This window comes from Geospiza fortis, unplaced genomic scaffold (assembly GCF_000277835.1).
Source record: "Geospiza fortis unplaced genomic scaffold, GeoFor_1.0 scaffold192, whole genome shotgun sequence".
In the NCBI taxonomy this organism is placed as follows: Eukaryota; Metazoa; Chordata; class Aves; order Passeriformes; family Thraupidae; genus Geospiza; species Geospiza fortis.
This window is the reverse complement of record NW_005054315.1, coordinates 7,197,703-7,217,094: the sequence shown is the minus strand read 5'-3', so window position 1 is coordinate 7,217,094 and position 19,392 is coordinate 7,197,703. Positions and strand designations below refer to the sequence as shown.

The 19,392-nt window shown below is 39.2% G+C and overlaps 2 protein-coding genes across 2 annotated transcripts in view; both read left to right on the top strand.

Annotated features, from left to right (window-relative positions):
* Positions 1–266: 266 nt before the first annotated feature.
* IL18RAP (interleukin 18 receptor accessory protein) lies at positions 267–13,176 on the top strand. The gene is made up of 10 exons (XM_005420042.3): positions 267–390; positions 1,406–1,673; positions 1,807–1,981; positions 3,226–3,400; positions 5,160–5,228; positions 5,387–5,507; positions 7,243–7,397; positions 8,269–8,406; positions 12,019–12,189; positions 12,809–13,176. The coding sequence occupies exons 1-10, from the start codon at positions 267–269 to the stop codon at positions 13,174–13,176; spliced, it is 1,764 nt and encodes a 587-aa protein (XP_005420099.2).
* A 2,565-nt stretch (positions 13,177–15,741) lies between these two features.
* The window catches only part of LOC102040313 (sodium/hydrogen exchanger 4), a 33,519-nt gene continuing 29,868 nt past the window's right edge, over positions 15,742–19,392 (top strand). The window contains exons 1-3 of the mRNA XM_005419994.2: positions 15,742–15,918; positions 16,080–16,595; positions 18,734–19,197. Of these exons, the coding sequence (XP_005420051.1) occupies positions 16,334–16,595; positions 18,734–19,197 (726 nt within the window). The 5' untranslated portion in view covers positions 15,742–15,918; positions 16,080–16,333. The remainder of the gene's footprint in view (positions 15,919–16,079; positions 16,596–18,733; positions 19,198–19,392) is intronic.

Below are 19,392 nucleotides of genomic sequence, written 5' to 3'. Positions count from 1 at the left end.
TGATTTGGAAATCCATCTGTAAGCAATTCTATGCAAAGTGTATTTAGAGATAATGTTGCATATTCTTGAGTATTATCCACCCTGTATTTCTGTGACATAATGTGAGCAGGAAAAGTGCTGCAAACCCCATTTTTAAAAAACACAATATGCAGGAAATAATGTTTGCAAAGTTTTACAGAGGTACACAATGAAATATGCTATTATCTATTTTATTGGACTCTTATTTACCAAAAAATCCCCTGTTTTCCTCTTTTACAGAAAGCAAGATGATTGTTAAAGAAAATGTCTCCAAATATCAGCCAAAATTGATAAAGAAAACAATGCTCACTTTGTGCTGGATACAAACACTATTTGTCAGTGGGGCAGAAGGCAGAGGGATTAACTTGCCAGGTAAGAATCTGCTCCAGTGATGTTTGGTGTTTGTGGTGCTTTCTGAAAACTTAGAAAAGGAGATCTTAACTTTTCCTTGCCTTTGTGAGTTTTTCCTGCACATATACATGCTTGTGTCAGACAAATAGCCTTTCTGCAAGCTTGTGAAGTCCCCAGTGAAAATAATAAATGTAAAGGAGAGTCTCTGAGGCCTAAATGAAACAAATGAATTGCATCTGTGACTTAGGTCTCCAGCATCTGGTTTAGCGAGGCAGGGACTGGGGAGAAGGAAGACAAAAGCAGAAAGAGAGTGATTTATCAAAGCCTTCCATACACAACATACCTAGAGGAGCTTGATCCAGTTTAATGCACAGAGAGAAAATGAAACTGTAAAGAATTTCTCAGGTGGGCAGGTGAGGAACAGATTTCATGACCTCCCTTCTGCTGGGGTGAAATCCTGCCACACTTTCAAAGGCCACAACAGCCTGATTGGCAGGATGGGCACTAGGACAGCTGACCACACCTTTCAGAATTAAAAAAATTGTGTAATTTTAGAGACAGTTACTGAAACATAGGAGGATAAATATTTATAGATATCACTGAGACAATAATGTTTGTCAATCTTACCTTAAATAGGGCATGTGGTGGGCAGGTTCTGCTTCCTCAGGCTTATGTCTGCCCCTTCTCCATTTAGAGGAGATTGAGAAGAGCTGAATCTGCTTTTCTACACAGTTGAGGTTTAACAGGTTAGCATGCATGCAAAAGTCTACACATCACAAAAACTCTTCACATTAAGCTTCTGAAAAAAGGCCTGATAAACCTTCGGAAACCTTTGGAATAAATTTTCAAGAACATTGGCAAATTACATATTTAAGAAAATCTATTTTTTATTAGTCCATGTTCTGATCACATAAGGAAATATTCAACACAAGAAACGTAAGGTTCTATTTTTGTTCCTAATTTTTATTTTTAATTTTTTCACCATGACTCTTCATTTTTTCAGATGGTACTGATATCTTACTGTCCTGCTTTTCAGGATGTTCCCATGTTGAACCTCAAATATGGTATCGTGCAATTAATGGCGAGGAGTTTGTTCTACAATGTGCTTTACCACATAGAGATGCTACCAACATTTATAACAACTCATTTCTAAATCAACATAAGGTGAAATGGTTCTGGCACCAGAAAGATAAAGAGACACCGAAGGCTATCAAGGAAAGCTCAAATCTGACTTTCCAAGGGGATGCACTTTGGTTTAAACCAATAAGGGAGAGTGCTTCTGGAGTGTACATCTGTAGGATATGGTAAGTAATGGATTAAAGGAGTAAAAGGTTTCTATTTCTATAGAAGAATTATTGTTTTGGTTTGGTTTATGTATTAAATGTTTAACTTTTTCTTTCCTTTTCCTTTTTGTTTTCTTTTTTATACATTACTCAGGGGAAAAATCCCATGTCTCAAAATTGTTTTGGATGTTCAAACAAAGAAGGCAGCAAAATGTTCAGGTTATGACTCAAATGTTCTATATCTGCTTGCTGGCAGTGGGAATTCAATAACCTGTCCTGGGACAAAATGTTACAGCCACACAAAAAAGCCAGATGTGAAATGGTACAAGGTAAGAGTCAGTCTCACTGAGTGGAGGTGGAGCTTCAGGTCTAGTTAATGTCCATGTGCCATAGTTCTTGAACCCTTCTTTGGCAGGCAATGCCCAAGAAATTTAACCCAAAAGTAGAATCTTGGACTGATATATATATCAAGTATTTAAGGAAGAGTTTTGAAGAAATTTGCCCCACCAAAAATATTATTATACAAAACAGAAGCCAAGAAATTCTTGCTCTTCAGCTAAGAAATAGAAGTAATTGAGAATTAAAATAGGTTTTTAACAAAACTGACATGATTGAAATGCAACATTTTAAGTTTTGTTTTGAAATTTCAAATTTTGAAAACATCCAATATATCAAGGAAAAACTGGCTTTGTTAGACACAAAATTATTTTAAGAATAATGTTTCAAATTGCTCTTTCCAAGACTCCTGTGTCAAATGAAACACTATTCTACTGAACCACCACTGACTCAGTATTTGTAAGGATAGTAATTTAGCACCCAAACCTATATAAATGAGCAATAGAAAATGACTAAAATTTGCAATTGTGCATTTTCCTGCCTGGTATTATTTACATTATTTTATTCTATCAAGTAGAATTATGATCTAGTGAAAGTTATTCTCCATTTGCTTTAAAATTTTAAATGATGTTTACCTACACCTTGATCTGAAGCCCACTGAAGTTGGGGAGCATCTTCAAATTTGTGTTAGTGGATTTTTTCAGGAACTTGATTTAAGGAAAATTCTTGCTGGTTTCAGTGGAATATGAATATATTATGGTGAAAAATAGGGGTGCTTCTCAAAAATAGACCATTTTCATATTTCTAAAAGTAGTGACAGTGTCCTCAACCTCAGACCATCCAAAATCATGGTTTATTTCTCATAGAATAAGTTGAAAATGCTTTCATAATGATTTCTTTACCAAACAAAAAATACCTAGTCCATCAAAAAAGTGATCCTTTTTGTTGCTCTTTAGTAATAGGAGTTTAATTTAGATCACCTTCATGATTTCATATTTTTCATCCATAAAATTTAAATATTTTTTTAGAAATCAAGGTTATTCACATATTTTTAGTATAACTGAAAAATGGCCTCAGATGACTCCTAATACATCCCTTTTTGGGCTTCAGTGGAAAGACCTTGGTTCAGCCCTTCTGCCATGAAAATCCTGTCCAAATATATTAAAATATAGTTTAGTAACAGCAACAACAGCAAGAAGAAAAACCAACTTTAATTCTTAGGTATTATTTTCATTAGGATGGTCACCAGATAAAATACAGGAAAAGCAGACCAAGCCTAAAGCTTAAGCAGAATGAAATCTTCTTGAATCCAACGTATGACAAAGATGCTGGAATATATGTGTGTGATTACACTTTGTCTGACAACATTACCAAGTGGACAGTGAGGACAGCAGTAACAGTAGAAGTCATTGGTGAGTAATACAAAAACCCAGAATAAAATATCTGAAGTAAAGCATGGTTTCTTTATTATGTTTATTTCTGTCTTTTGTTTGGTCTTGTTCTGAAAACCCATAAACTGAATTAGCTACAGGATCATTCAAACCCTCTTCCAAGTACTCTGAGGACATCCTGGGACACCAACTAGAACATCCAATAGTAATAGAAGTAGATCCTGTAGGAGAGTATAAATCTATTCTATATCCTGAACTGTATGGATGCAGTACAGCTGTTTCTGTATGAAAACAGCACAGGACTATTCCTCAGCATCCTGGTGGAAGGCAGGCTACTCTGTGAAAGGGAGAACAGAATTTAGGGAGCAAAATAAATATGTCAAGTGAAGCAACCTGGTTCTATGGTCTAGTGAAGAAACACTACTTTGACATTTCATGGTCTAATGAGGATAGCACTTTTCTGAAATAGGTGATCCTTTTTCCCCCAGGTATTTTAAGCATTTGTTTCTAAGACTTCAAGGGAAAAACGTATCCATCCCATCAGAACAGGAAACCATGTCTTACCAACCTGTGAGATCTCTGTGCGGTGGCTTAAAATACCTCTTGCTCTTTCACTCTTCCTTCTGGCTTTATTCCCACATGATTCTTCAGGTAGGCTTGGACTAGTTCTGCTTTTATTCTGATCTGACTGTATTTGAGCTCACACATTGTCCTTCTCAGTTCTTTTTCCCTCACTTTGTAGAGCAGTCAGAAAAACACTTAAAAGGCACCATATGCATCTTACCCTAGAACCTTGCAGACTGGGGGGACACCCTCTTGCATTGGAAGTCTTCCATGTGGGGGGAAAAGAAGGGGCAGGCACTGATCTCTTCTCTGTGACCAGTGACAGAACCCGAGGGAATGGCCTGAAGTTGTGTCAGAGGAGGTTTAGGTCGGGTATTAGGAAAAGGTTTTTTACCCAGAGAGTGGTTGGGCACTGGAACAGGCTCCCCAGGAAAGTGGTCACAGCACCAAGCCTGACAGAGTTCAAGGAGTGTTTGAGCAACACTCTCAGGCACAGGGTGTGACTCTTGGGGATGGTTCTGTGCAGGGCTGGGTGCTGAAATCGATCCTGTGGGTCCCTTCCAACTCAGCTTGTTCTGTGATTCTGTGCTATATTTCTCTGCTGTGACCCGGTTAAAAAAAAACCAAAAAAACCCAAAACCAAACCAAAAAACCCCCAAAAACCAAAACAAACAAAAAACCCCCACCCAGAACAAAAAGGTATTATGTGTGGCACTATTTCCTGCAGTATGGGACTTTCCTAGAATATCAGAGCAGTGGGTTTTATTGTACAATCCGTGGGTGTCATTATCTGTGCCCTTTGGCAGCCTGAGTTTTGAAAACAACATGGCTATTTTGGTACAAGTGTCTGTGCTTGTGAATGGGGTGTGCATGTGCTCTGTTTGTGCTTACTGGCCATGAAAAAAGATTTGGCAGAGAACTGGTATGAGGATTGCACTCTTCAGGGGGTTTTGCAAGAGGGGTTCCTAATGTTTTAATCCTAAATAATTTAAAGTGCAGACTAGTTACTGAGCTTCTCAGCTCATGTAAGAGGACAATGCCTCAAAATAAAAGAGATAGCAGATGTTTGAGTAGCTACACAAGTTTTGTTGTCCTTCTCTTGGACTTAGGTGTCTAAATTCCCCCTAAATATTGAAAAATTAAATTTTAGGTTATTTTCTTTGGTTTTCTGCACTGACAATAACTTTATACTTAATGATATTCTTGTTAATTGCAGCAAAAAACACTATTCATCCACCAAACCTTTTGTATCCCAATGGTGTTGTGATCCTCGAAGTAGAAGTTGGTAAGTTTCAATTCCTCCTCTAGAAGCAAATGAAAATATTTAAATGAGGTATTGATAAATTAGGACAGATCTTGATAAAGCAAATCAGCTTTGCTTTCTAGGCTACTTAAGAGAATAATATTCTGCAGGCATTTGTATTCTGTGTTTATTTGTTCCAGGCAAGCCACTTGAGTTGGAATGTCGTGTACAGTTTGGATTTGAAACTGTTTCTCCAATGAGGGTAACATGGAAACGAAACAACGAAGAGAATGTAAATGAGAAATTGAATCAGGAAACAATGTGAGAACCTCTTACCCCATCCCTTCCAATATTCTGGTTACTACCACCACAAGCAGCTGTAAAAGTCCTTCTGTAACAGCTTTACTGAATACATTTTATTGAAAAACTTAAGAAGGGTCTTTTCTTTCACCTAGTAATGCATATGTCCACAAGCAAGTGACAGGCATGTGACCTTCACATACAGATGCACAAACTGATGGCCATAAAATCAAGAACTCAAACTCTGCATAATCTTAGCTCTTAAAACTCTAGGTCACAGACAGCTTCAACATGAAGGGCTCCTGGTTGCCTGTCCCTGCATCAGTCGTTTTCAAGTGTTCTTGTTTTCAAGTGTTCTTGAAAACACATTCTCTGTCGTGCCTTGCTAGCAATTCACACAATCTGCCTTTGGAAGCTGCCTCTGAGTGGAGAATGAATCAGATCAGCAAAACAGTCCTGTGGACATGGAAGGGAGTTTGTGTCTCAGACATTGGGGTGTTACAGAGCAGGTCTGAGGGCTTGCAGCACTGAATTTCAGGACACTGAATTTTGGGACTCCTCCCTGGTGAGAATTAACCAGACCCTGCAGAGAAGAAACATGCAGGGGAAAGGTTTCCCATGACCTGGGGACAGCCCCTGTAGTGATTACTCTTCCCTTTCCTTCCTGTTTTTATTCACTTACACAGTGTTCAACTTGGGCAAGCAACAGAGTAGAGACAATGCAGGCAGTCTGTTTTTTGCCAGACAGCCCTGAGTCAACTTATGGGTAAACTTTCTGTACACTGGGGGAAGCAAAAGCCCTGCTGTCACTGCTAAAACCAAGTTCATAATAGGGGTCATATGGGAAAAAAAAAAAGAATTATGATATCACACATACTCACAAGATAGACTGGAAATTTTCCTAACTTTAGAATGTTTAGATTTGGAATATTCTTGTTGAAAAGTTTTTAGCTGTTTTCATGGGTAGAGTTTCTGTTTATTTTTTAAAACATAAACAAATGAAACATCCCCAACAGACTTTGGTTAAATCCTTGCCTATGCTCACTCCTACATATCTTGAGGTAGCAGAGGTAGAGAGCTAGAGCCATGGGACACTGTCATTTTGCAGTGGCATGATGTGAGATGACTTTTGGGATGACCCAGAGATGCTTATACTTGTGGCTTTCAAAGGGGAATGCTGAAACTCAGAAACCGTGGATATTCTGGAGTGATTGCAGATACAGATCTGTTTCCCATATCCTTCACTCAGCCCTGAAGGGATTCCTCAGTTACTAATTCATTTCCTATACTTCTGTCCTTTATTTCTGTTTGCCTATCCTGTCTTTGGGCTTTTTACCCCTGTGCAAGAGGCTGAGCTGCTCATTCTTTTGCCCAGCTAGTTCTCTCTTTTTGAAGTTTCATTTCTTTGCATTTCTGCCAGGTGAATATTTTACATCTTAGAAAACCACAAGTAATCTTATAGAAGTAAAGGGGACTATATATTGAAAACTAGGCAAGTGGTAAATATTTTGCTGAGTAGATGAATTAAGAATAAACTTTTGGTCTTCAGGTTTATCAAAGTGTTTTCTTACAATGTTAGTTATTTTTTCTTACAATGTATAGACCAAGTGAAGGTTCCAAACCAGAATATTCCATTTCTATTAAAAGTTCAAGATGAACAAGTTGCAAGCTCCTCTGTTTTTGTGTGTAAGACACTGGGAAATTGTGTGAATGAACAGCAAAGGTATCATTTAAATACACATTTTTTTCTCTCTAGTGTCTATCCAAAAGGTTTGAAGGGGCACACACTTCTTCACATTGCAACTTTGAAAGAAGTTACTGAAAATGACCTCAGAAGCAATTTCACATGCTTTGCTCAGAATTCAGTGGGGAATGCCACTGCTGTGATCCAGCTGAAAAGAAAGAAGAGAGGTAAAGCTATCAGTCGGTGGCTATTTACCCCTGAAGACACATTTTGATTTACTCTACTGCTACTAATTAATTCCCCATTGACACTAGCTTTTAGTCAGCAGCAGAAGTTTCTTGAATCTGAGTGGGAAAATCTGATTTGTCAGATGTCTTGAAAGCCAAGTATTTTGAGGATTACTCAGAAGAACAGGACTATATGGGGAATTACTCCAGGCAGGTGAGCCAAGTGGAAGTTAGAGAGTAACTGGAAGGAAGAAGAGGAGAGTGTAATATCTGAGCATTAATAGGCAATCTACCAAACTGAAGCAGAGAGGCTACTGAAAGCAACAGTATTCCCTGCTTTTCATGGGATATTTCTGTTTATTTTCCCAGTCATTAGCGTGCATATTTCTGAGAAGTTACCATAACTGTTATGATTGTGGCAGCCTTTCAAGTCTCAAACCTGAATCAGTGTGGAAATTGAAGTGTTAAACCATAGTTCACAGTGGAGGTTCATCACTGGAGTGCTACCGGAAGCTGTGAGAAGGGCACTGGGTGCAGCTGTGTCTGTTCTGATCTAGCTTTTCCATCTCAGGTGATGACTATTTTCAGCATTGCTGAGTGTACCACAGACTATTTCCTCTGCGCACTCTGTCATAGATTGGCTTTTCATATCACCAAAGAGATGTCATGCAAAAAAGGTCACTGATGGTAGACTGAAATTCTATGTTAAGGTTTGTGGCTACATGGAATCTTGACTTCCCTAAGCTTTACCAGAGGGATAAGAAAAAATATTTTGTAAGATGGTTTGTCCCCACTTCTGGACTGATTTTTTATCTAAGTGTCAATATTATTTTGGAAACTCAAGTTATGATAAACTCTTTTCTTTCTGCAGTGTTGTTCTTATATGTACTATGCAGCGCCATATCGACTCTATTTGCCTTTGTTTTGTGCACTGTCTTTATTTACCAGCACTGGATTGAAATAGTGCTGATGTATCGAAGTTATCTGGTCCATAACAAAAGTACAGAAGGTAAGAAACCTTGTCTAATACCAATTTGCTCCAGATTTTCTACTGCCTTTTGCCACGTGGGATAATCTGATATGAATTACTCATTTAATTATGTTCTTTTAATGACCCTGTTCTCTTTGAGCCAATAAAAAGTCTACTAATGCTTGCAAGATGCTCAGTGAATGCAGATGGAAAAAAAGTCATATAGTGTGAAAGAAATATGTGACACCAACAGAAATTTCAGTTAGACTTTTACCCTCATTTACCCATAGAAGATTAGAGTAGGAAGCTGAATTTTGGCAGTCCATATTCAGGGAATAACTTAGCATCTCCAACATTTCAGAATCATTCTCTGAAAAAGTTCAACAAAACCTTTGGACAAGAATTAAATGATCTTGCATAACAAGGTGAAGGACTCCAGGGTCTATTGAATCACTTGAAGCCAAAAAGTTTCTCATAAGAATAAACAAAAGAGAGAAATAAGATGATGAAGGGCACCAGCTGACAAATGAATGCTTGGGAAGTATTCGTATTTCCTTTCTAAAATCTTTGGAAACCACTTGACATTTGGATGTGAGCGATTAGCTTTTGATTTTTCAAGTCTCTGTAGTAGCATTGCCCCACCACCTCAGCTAAAACAGGCCCCTGAAATAATAGACAGAGTAAAAATGTATCAGGAATCACTATGACTACTTCAAAGAACTTAAGATATGATTTTCTTAAATATGTTGAAAGAATTCTGATAGTTTGTGCCTGAGAAAATTTTTCTAAAAATTCTTGCATCTTGATGCACTTTGAGATAGGGGTGCCTGAGTCTGTTTTTGTGTTTGTACAAGCATCTTATACATGAGTGTGAAACAACTGTATCTAGATACCTTTAAGTACATGCACAATTGGAAAATTTGCTGCTCTTCTGGAAAATATTTTTACAAGCACTAAAGCATTTGGCAAAAGCAGTTTGGGAAATCACTCAAAATTTCCCCACTACCTGGTGACAAAGTGATTTAAGGACCTGTGGAAAGTCCCTTTAGAGCACACCCTGCATGTCAGCAGGACAGACACAGACCTGCCAAGGCCAGTGCACTAAGCTGAAGACACCTTTGGGTTTCACCATGACAGCTCCTGTCCCCTGCCTGTCCCCTGCTTCTCAGGTACCTCATGCACACAGCTCCATTTGCAGCATGGGGATACAGGGGGTGTGCAGACCAACCGCGCACACACACAGAGTTTTCTGTCCGAGGGAAATGTGTTCTCACCTGCAGGACTATGTCCTTCTCATTTCGTGGATGCATATCAAGTCACCTGAGGTCTGAAAGGACTTGCTCATAAAGCAGCAAAGCAGCAGTTATGACTTGATTTTGCTGTTTCTTCCTTTCTACAATTTCTTCTCTCATGTCCTTCTCAGCCCAGAATCAGAAAATTGAAGGATCCTACAAGCTTGGAAGGTACCCTGGGCACCTGCTCAAAGCAGAGACAATGTATGTTGTGCAGGACCTTGTGGAGAGAGAATCCACAACCCCTCTGGGGTTCATTGGCCTCCTTAGCCAATTCAGATATATGTCAAAACTCCTGCCTTCTTCCACATGTAGAAAGAAATAATGCAGGAGATTTGATACTAACATTTATAGAACACGTATGCTATCACTGTGCTTAAGTGAGGGATTCTTCATTTCCTACACTTTTAGCATCTTAAATACAGCACCAAAAGTTCCTCAGCTTGTAATTTTCCTGTACAATTATGTGAAAAAATGGCCTAGTGGTGCTTATTTTGTATTTATTTTGAACTTGCTATTGTAATAGTAATGTTATAAAGGCATGTTTTTGTTAGTGGTTGTGGTCTAATAAGATTGCAGTGACCTCTGTGGGTGAAATGAGGAATATCTGGCTTGTAGTGCAATTTAATGTTGTTTAAAATCTGTTTTCAAGGGAGCTTCAATTTAGGATATAAATGAATTGAAGTTCAGCTAAACCAATCCAGTGAACCTCTGGCCCATCTTTAATTCCCACATTAGCCCTGTGTGCCTACTGCTGTTGATTCAGTCTTGTGGGCCTAAATTGACTCAGCTTGGCAGGAAAATAACACAGTAAAAGACAGTGTGTAGCCAGCAAAGTGAATAATCCTCCCCTATTATCACAAGAGCTTATCACAAGAATTATCACCAGTAGAAGGATGGGATTGAAAGTGTGTCTAGGAGCAGAGGGGAAGAGCAGAGATGTAACATTTGTTGTCTGATAACATTCTTGGCCTCCAGATTAAGTCTGCACACCTCTGTTTTCTTTTCATGACATACCTTCTGCTATGTGCTGGTTCTGAATTTAAGTGTTCAGCCCCAACTCATCCATGTTAGTTTTCTGAATTTGCTTTACATACAGGCTCTTCGAGATCCTGTAGGAACTGGGTGACGCTAGCTTGTGTCTGTGGTCCTAATCTCACATCTAAGGATAGAAATAGGGAAGTTTACACCAAGGCACGTGGGTCATGACACTCAGCAGTCAGGTGTCTGTGCTGGATGTGGGTGTCTCAGCTCCCAAGCAGTGAAGGTGAAGATGCAGGCAATATTGTGGAATCCAGAGAGCCTCTCAGCTCACCCTGCAGCAGCACTCTCCTCTACACAGGGGAATTTCTTTCTGGTTCCTATTCATTATATTGTCATGTGACACAATTCAGCTAATTGAACATAGGTGCCTGATGGGATTTGGGCTGCCTGACGAAGTCCGGCCATTCCAAAATGTCTGAGTCTCCAATACTTCCCCTGTCAAATCTGGCAGTCTTAGGATAACTTAAATGGCCTCAAGTAACAGGGAAACTAGACTGGGTCCACTGTGACTTTTGCTTTCACCAGAAATTTTGTTATTTTATGTTTCTTCTCCCCCAAGTGTAGTTCAAAGATTATTCAGCAGATATAATTTGCTTTTGCCTTGTAGTTAAGAGTGCACCTAACTCAGGACATTGGTATCAGGGTGACCAAAGCTAAGAAAAATTCTTTACCTATGTTTCATCTGCACTGTACAAATGTTCTTTCAAGGAGACTTAAGTTCAATAACTGGACAGTACTTGGTGTCTGAGCTGATATTTTGATCAGACTTAGGCTTTGCTCCTTAACAGAGAGACACAAGTCTCTACGCTTACAAACATAACAGTGTATGAAAACAGCGTATCTTTTGCAAGCAACTAATATTCAAGAACATTGTTCATTTAAGCTTTATTATATTTTCAAATAAGATTGGCCATTGACAAGTTTTTTAATCAGTATTCGGGCAAATGAGAGAAAAGATTGGGACTCATTCCCTACCACATGGTTTCTGCCTGGAAAGGACCAAATCTCTCAACTACCTTGCACTAAACATCTCTAGCTTGCTTGTTTGCTTTGGTAGCATATGTCTCCAAATTTGCAAGGTTGTTTTTGGCTGGTAGCATATGTCTCCAAATTTGCAAGACAGTGAGACAGGAAGGTTGTTTTTGGTGACTGGATAGCTGTAATTTGTGAACAGATCATAATTTTAGGTTTGTGTTGTGCCTACTTAAGCAGATATAAATGGAAACAGTGCATTAAGAAAGAAGCTGAATGCTTTAGCCAGACTTGTTAATGTATATAGTAATTTATTCATTATTTATTTATTCATTTATTTCAGATGGTAAGGAATTTGATGCGTTTGTATCCTATGCAAAACTAAACTCTTCTGAAAGTGACTCTGCTTTAATTAGCGAGGAAAAATTTGCCCTGGAGCTTCTTCCAGATATGCTAGAAAATAAATATGGATACAAGTTATGTATTCTTGAAAGAGATATTCTTCCGGGAGGAGGTAAGTTCCCTGGGCATGGTACAAAATCTTCAGTTTTTATAAAATTGTGTTTCACTTTTAAAAAATTCCCTTTGTGCACCAGAGCAGCACATTGTATAATTAGGTAGTGGAATTTATGTTCAAATCTTATAATGTTTTGATCTTTGTGTCTGGTCCCTGAGCCTGATGCACACACACTTTGGAGTCAGGTCATTGTGAGCTACTAGGCTGAGACAAAGCTTCTTGTGCAAGAATTTCTTTGCAAGCAGACTCCTTTCCCTGGAAAGACTTCAAATATTCCAGTAGTTACTTTCTGAGCAACTTTAGCCAGTGCTACCTCAGTAATTAGAAAGCCCTGTGAGAGAGATGAAGACAAGTCCAAGTGTCCCTTGAGACCCTGTTGAAATGTGCTGAGGTCTCAGCTGTGCCCTTCATGTCCTGAGCAGAAAGTTGTGTTCTTTGGTTGTATAAGAGCAGCCATGGTACCCTCTGATAGCAAACTCATTTCTAGGTGTTGTATGATTACTCAGCATTCCTACTCTTGCCTTTCTTTATTTCTGGGTTTTAGCTGTTGATAAAGAAAGTGATAAGATAAATACTCCTTTGCAGAAGGCAGTAACTCTCACCATTTCCTCTCCAGCCTACACAGATGAAGTTGTAACTGCTATTAAACACAGCAGACGGGTAATAATTGTTTTGAGCCCAGCCTATGTCAGTGGACCAAGCATCTTTGAACTGCAGGCAGCAGTGAACTGTGCACTGGAAGATAAAGGGATCAAACTGGTATTAATAAAGTTCCAGGATTTCCAGGAGCCAGAGACTTTGCCTCCAGTAGTGAAGAAAGCACTTCGGATTTTACCAATCATTACCTGGAAGTCTTCAATTTCTGCTGCTCCCCACGAGAAGTTCTGGAAATACATGCATTACCACATGCCAATGAAAACTACTAAGAGGCTGGAAAATTTCAGCCTCAAGGGCTTCTCCCAAAGGTTATTCAGACTGGTATAGATAGGAGAAATTTCACAGGGGGATGACATCAGGCTCAGGAATGGTAACCCGATTGTCAAAGACCTCTTCTGTATCGTCCGACAGCTGCCAGCTGTCGCTGCAGCCAGCAAGAGCTCGCTCTGAAACAGTCAGAAGGACTGAAGTGTGACAGTGCACAGCAAAACCGTGCCACTGCACATAACTGTAAATATGTAAATATTTAAAAACTGTAAATATCTTTCATAAATTAATATTATATTACCATTTTTATTATACCATTTTTTTACTATTTATGATACCATTTTGCTCTGATTTTGAGACATACAATGTTCTTTGCACTGCATTCCTTTCTGGAATACTTTAACACCTGTTTTCTAGAAAAATATTTTTAAAAGGGAACTTCAGAGGAAGCTTGCAGTTTAATTTTCTAATTTTCTGATGCAGTCCAGTGGGACATATCCAAATTCTTCAAGTGAGTTACCTCCTCCAGTGGGAACGTCAAGAAAATACCATGAGAGACTGCTGCAGCTGGGTATGCCAAAGGGATTCAGAAAAGAAGAACCACTGTGTAGGCTTACCCCAGGCATCTCCATCCTTCCTTCAATGAGGGGAAGAATTCAACCAGTTGTAAACCAGTTCACACTCAGGGACACCTGCACCTGATTATTGCTGATCCTGTCTGGTCGCTCAGTGCCCACTGAACCTGTTGGCACTATGGGTGTGTTGCAGGTGTAAATCAAAGCCCTGATTGTTACAACTAGTAGACTTCCAGGGTCTCTAAATCTTTCCCTTGCAGTCCTCTGGCTGCCATCTCTCTAGAGCTCACACCACTTATTCTCAAACCATCTTGCAGTCTGTGTGTGTGTCTGTAGCTGAGTGAAACGCAGTGGTCAGTATTAAGCAATCTGAGTGGTATGGCCTCTTCTCTGTTGTTCTGTTTACTCCATTTGGCCTTCAAAGTAACAAATCCTTGTTTTATAATACTAATTGAATATCTCATCTGCCAGATTTCTTGTTGTAAAAGGGATTCTAGGAAATACTACTGTTAACAGGATCAGTATGCTGGAAAAAAGAACTCCTGCAAGCAGGCTGAGCATTATCTTCCTAATGCTATATTGCGTTCAAAGCTTTCATGGGAGGACTGACGGTGCTGGGAGGCTGACAGAAAGTACTGCTTCATGTAGAAGTAGAACATCAAAGGACATCACTGACTGTACTGTGGAGTTTTAACTTCTGTTCTGTTAGGGTTGGTATTAAATGTGTGAGATGGTATTTTTGGTTTGGATTCAGATGTTTACTAGTTTTTGTTTATATTACAGTCTCATAAACTGTGAATTTTACAGTACTTTAACAAACTAAAAAATGGAGCTGTATCTTTCACTTTACAAGTTTTTTTTAAGGATAAACTGTCTAATTAAGAAATGATACTTAAATTATTTTTACTTTTAACTTAATAACTAACTACTCAAGGCTCATAATGTGGACTTTTTAATTTAATTACACAATACCACCCAAACCCATGAAGGAGAAGGATTAGCTTCTGCTCTAAAACTTTTATTTTGTTTTATATATATTACTTTATTCTAAAAGTCTAAACCCCTAAGTTTTCTATTATGTGATATTATACACTTCTATTCAAATTACACACTTATAATTTTAGTTCTATCATTTAATTTTGGAATCTTCCTCTACAGCTTCAGGTTAAATGTAGTGCTCTTTTGGGGATCAGTACCTGTCAGCACAGAAAGTCTAAAATTCTCAGTAACTAGGGTTCTAACACTGTACCACAGAGAATTTTGACATTGCCATTGCACCTGTATTGGAGATTTGGTTCAGATAATTATAATTTTGATGCAAACTTCCCACTTGTCTCCACATGCCACCTTTAGCTTTGCATTATAGACCATTGCAGTTGCACACACTGGATCCCTTCCATAGGAAGTCAAGAGGAAGATACTCTCTACCCATGAAGAGACATTCAGTCTGTAAGGCCAGTTGGTTTGAAGGAATCCCCTCCCAAGCACATGCAGTGTGGTTTCAGGGTCCTCAGAACTAGTTGTTTTGGGGTATCACGTCTGTTCTCACCATCTGCCCTATCTGCACTGTCTTCTAACAGTCAAATCATCAATGAATTTGAATAATTTGTCAGTAAATTAAATGCACTCAGTTCTAAGATAAGTAATATAGGTTTTAGAAGCTTCTAATTAACAGCACTATATTTGCACACCCTCTTATCTTTAGACTAAACGTGGTTGGTTTTGTGGAGGAGAAAATATGTGGGCATTTAAAAAACGTGATCCATAAGGGCAGTTGGAGGAGGATAATGTATTTGCCCAGCAGGTGCCTTACTGGTATGAGTAAAACAAATGCCAAATACAAGACAACCCAAGATCCAATTTCAGGCAGGTGGTGTGACTCAGCCCTCCCTCCTTATGTTGATATTACCTGCTAATTACACACACGTGTTTAAGGGAGGGAGCCCCTTTCCAAGCCGGGCTGTAATTTGCACGGTCCCCCACCAGATGTCCTTCCTGGGAGCCCCGCACAGTCCCTTTATTTACACACTGGGTAGTTTTGTTACCAGAGGTGACAGGACCAGGGAGTCGTGCCAAGTGTGGTGCCCGGGGTGCCGCTTGCGCTGGGGAGGCAGATGGGGAGCGAGGGCAAGAGAGGAAGGCACGAAGCTGGCTCTCCTGCCTGCCCAGCTGCCACCACCTCTCACAACCAATGCAATTCCCTCGTGCTGTGCTTGCTGCCTGAACGGTGAGCATTGAAAACTTTATTGCTTGATTTGTTGGGTGGTTTTTTTTTTTTTTTTGTTGGTTTTTTTTTTGTTTGGTTTTTTTTTTTTTTTTTTGGCCAGTGGAAAAATCACAGAGGCTGCATAAATTATGTAGTTGGAAAAGTCCTTTATTCCTCAACAGGGTAATGCTGTGGCCAAGGTTTTTCTGGGTCAGTGGAACCTGAGCAACCGGTATCTTCATAGAAACTTCAGGTCTGTCTGCAGCACAAGGAATGGGACAGGCACATAAGGACTATAAAATGACCTCTAGCAGGCAAATGAAAGAGCCCTGAGGAGGAAGTGGCTGTGGGCAGTGTGAATCACCAGAAGTGACTGTGCTCACCTTCATGCACCACTATATGCTAAATCTGTAATAAAATTGTCACAGCCTCAGACATGGGCTTTGCCAGGCTTGCACATGCAAAGCTTTCCAACCTGCTGCTGCTGCTGTTGAGTGTGGTATCCTGTTCCGCTGCTGCTCATGGGGGTGAGCCCAGCCTGGGCAAGAGGGCCTTGCTTCACTATGAACATGATTCCAGTGGTGCTGTTGACTCTTCTGAAGACATGAGGCTACATGTTTTCACACTGGACTATGACTATGTGCAAATTCCCTATGAAGTTACCCTTTGGATCCTCCTTGCTTCTTTTGCAAAAATAGGTAAGTAGAAAATGGGATCTTGGGTCCTCCTAGCTTGGAAAGAAGTTAAAAAAATACAATATAACCAAGTAACTTTCATTAATTTTGTAGCTGGGATTGATTTCACAGTGTCTGTCAAAAGAACAGGTGTGTTCATGACCACAGCAGTGCCAAAATTCCATCTTAGAATGATTCCATCTTACTTAAGTTAACATATGACCTCTAATCCTCAGGTCTCTTGGGCTGTGAGTAGCAAATAGCAACAGAACTCGCTGACACAGTTCTGTCCATTCATTTTTTTAGTCCTCATACATCACAAGATACTGGAAATTGCAACCTGACACAGCTGCAGAAATCAGTTACACCAGACTGAGACTTCAAGTGTATTGAATTTTGAGGAGAAAGTGTAAAGCATTCTTCCTTTGTATGAATAAAAGGAAACATTCCCCTCTGAGTCTTTGTTTTACTTATTTGCTCCTTGAAGTTGGTGTGAAAAGTAAAACTGGAGAGAGAGAACGAGAGTCTCTGAGGGTGTGGATCATCAGGGATGTAGGCTAAGAATCTTTTGAATACATAGCAGTGCATCTAGCTTCTGTTAGAGCTCCATGTGGGTATCTGAAAGGGGAAAGGAACCTCAGGGAGCAGTAATTGCAGTAGAAACTGTAATTAATATTGCAAAAAAAGCCTCATCGCGTCTTATACATTTTCATGGCTGGGCTGAAATTATTTTGACCATTTAGAATTAATGCAGCAATATCAAATAAATGAAGAAGATGGTAATAATGTGAAGAGTTGCACACATAAAAAATCCCTTTTCTTTTGAACTTTTTGTGGGATTTTTGAACTCTTCCTTAGAACAAGCTGGTAGGTGAGACTGATGTTTTTCTGGAAGTGGCCTGAAGATAAACATTTTTCCTGTCATAGTCACCCAGCTGACAAAAACCATTACCACTATCCATGATTTGCTAGTTTCATTACAGCTGATTCCTACAAATGTTTTCACTGGTAACATAACAATCAAAATTTTCAAAAATTTAATTTGTTATGGCATCAGCAGAGTGTTTTAATATTAAACATATCAACCAAATTCTTTATCATCCATAAAGCACAAGACTTGATGTATGGTACATCTACATGATATTCTTGTTTTGAACATGAAATAGATACTTTAGAAGAATTGTATGATGTCTCCCAGGTGGACCTGTTACTTTTACTGTGAGTTTTCAAATAAGATTATTTTTGATCAAAAGTGTGAATCTGTTAATTTTAAATATATTTGGAAGAAAGCATTAGTCTGAATAATCGGGTTACCCAGGGAAGCAGATTTCCAAACTGTTAAAGTTTTCAGTGTTTTGTTCAGGTATTATCTTCTTTCTGGATTTCAAGATGTAAGGGTGGGAAATGGTTCCAAGATCTTGAAAGGCAAAACAATCCCCTTATCTGTAAGACTGGAAGAACACTTAAAAATGATTTTTTAAATTAAAAAGCAGATGATTAGAATTATGATATAAACATACCTCTTCATTAAAAAAAAAAAGTGTCCTAAAAAAATTATGTTCCTTTGCTTTTGAAAACTGATAGTTCAAGGGTCCCAGAAATACTGTCATGGCAGAATCTTCTAGAGTTGCAAGATGAAGGCTGACCTAGCTTCAAACATGGAGTCACAGACATTGGATTTAAAGATTTCTTAGTCTGCATCATTCTCATTCTTGTAAATTTTAAAAAATCCTGACATTTTTAGTACAGGCACATCCCATTCACACTATGATCACACAGTTCCGTGTATAGTGACTAGACAAGCCAGTAGCAGGTGGGCAGTAAGGATTCTTGAAGAATATTTTCTTTCCAAATTGTGGAGGATCATTTCAAAGAGGTTTCTGCCTTCCCAGAACTGGAGCTTAAGCTCAGACATGCTTGCTCATCAATCAGGAGCTGGGCAGCAGGAAGAGAAGAAATTAATGGTCAAACTCTTGCCCTGCTTTAGTGATGCAAGTGTGGGAATGTTTAGTTTTGGAGGGAACAGTACTGCCTGTTTCTACCTTCATAATCCTTAGAGCAAAAGCTGGCTGTCTGAAGACAAAGTGTCCAAATGCAGGCATGACAATTGTCTGACATCAGGTTAATTTAAACTTAAATAATCCTCTAATGTTTTATTCAAGGTTTCCACATCTTTCACCGATTACCAAAACTTATGCCTGAAAGCTGCATCCTGATTGCCATTGGAGCACTAGTAGGAGCAATCATCTTTGCTTCCCATCACAAATCTCCACCAGTTATGGACAGTAGTATTTACTTCTTGTATCTGCTCCCACCCATAATTCTGGAGGAGGGTTATTTCATGCCAACTCGACCATTTTTTGAAAACTTTGGATCCATTCTGTGGTGGTCTGTTCTGGGAGCTCTGCTAAGCTCATTTGGGATTGGCCTCTCCCTCTATGGAGTCTGCCAGATCGAAGCCTTTGGCCTGAGAGACCTGAGCCTGCTGCAGAACTTGCTCTTTGGCAGCATGATTTCAGCAGTGGATCCCGTGGCAGCTCTGGTGGTTTTTGAAGAAGCCTCTGTTAATGAGCAGCTTTACATGATGATCTTTGGAGAGTCACTGCTGAATGATGGCATAACTGTGGTGAGTTTATTTCTGCTCCTTGTCTTCCCCTCTTTGGACTCTTTTGGCTCGTAGGGTTCCTGAGCACAGGACAAGAACAGCTCAAAGGAGATCCTAATACATTATTTACTTTATGAATACTCCACTCAGTTACACACAAGGGATTTTCATGCATGCAAAAATTACACCTTATATTACCTCTTTCCACAGCATGTA

Excerpts from the sequence above, each read along its gene's own strand:
- IL18RAP (XM_005420042.3), top strand. The coding sequence starts at position 267 with ATGATTGTTAAAGAAAATGTCTCCAAATATCAGCCAAAATTGATAAAG. Across the intron at positions 5,508-7,242 it reads AAATTGAATCAGGAAACAAT|TGTCTATCCAAAAGGTTTGA; the intron begins GTGAGAACCTCT and ends TTTTCTCTCTAG. Across the intron at positions 7,398-8,268 it reads GCTGAAAAGAAAGAAGAGAG|TGTTGTTCTTATATGTACTA; the intron begins GTAAAGCTATCA and ends TTCTTTCTGCAG.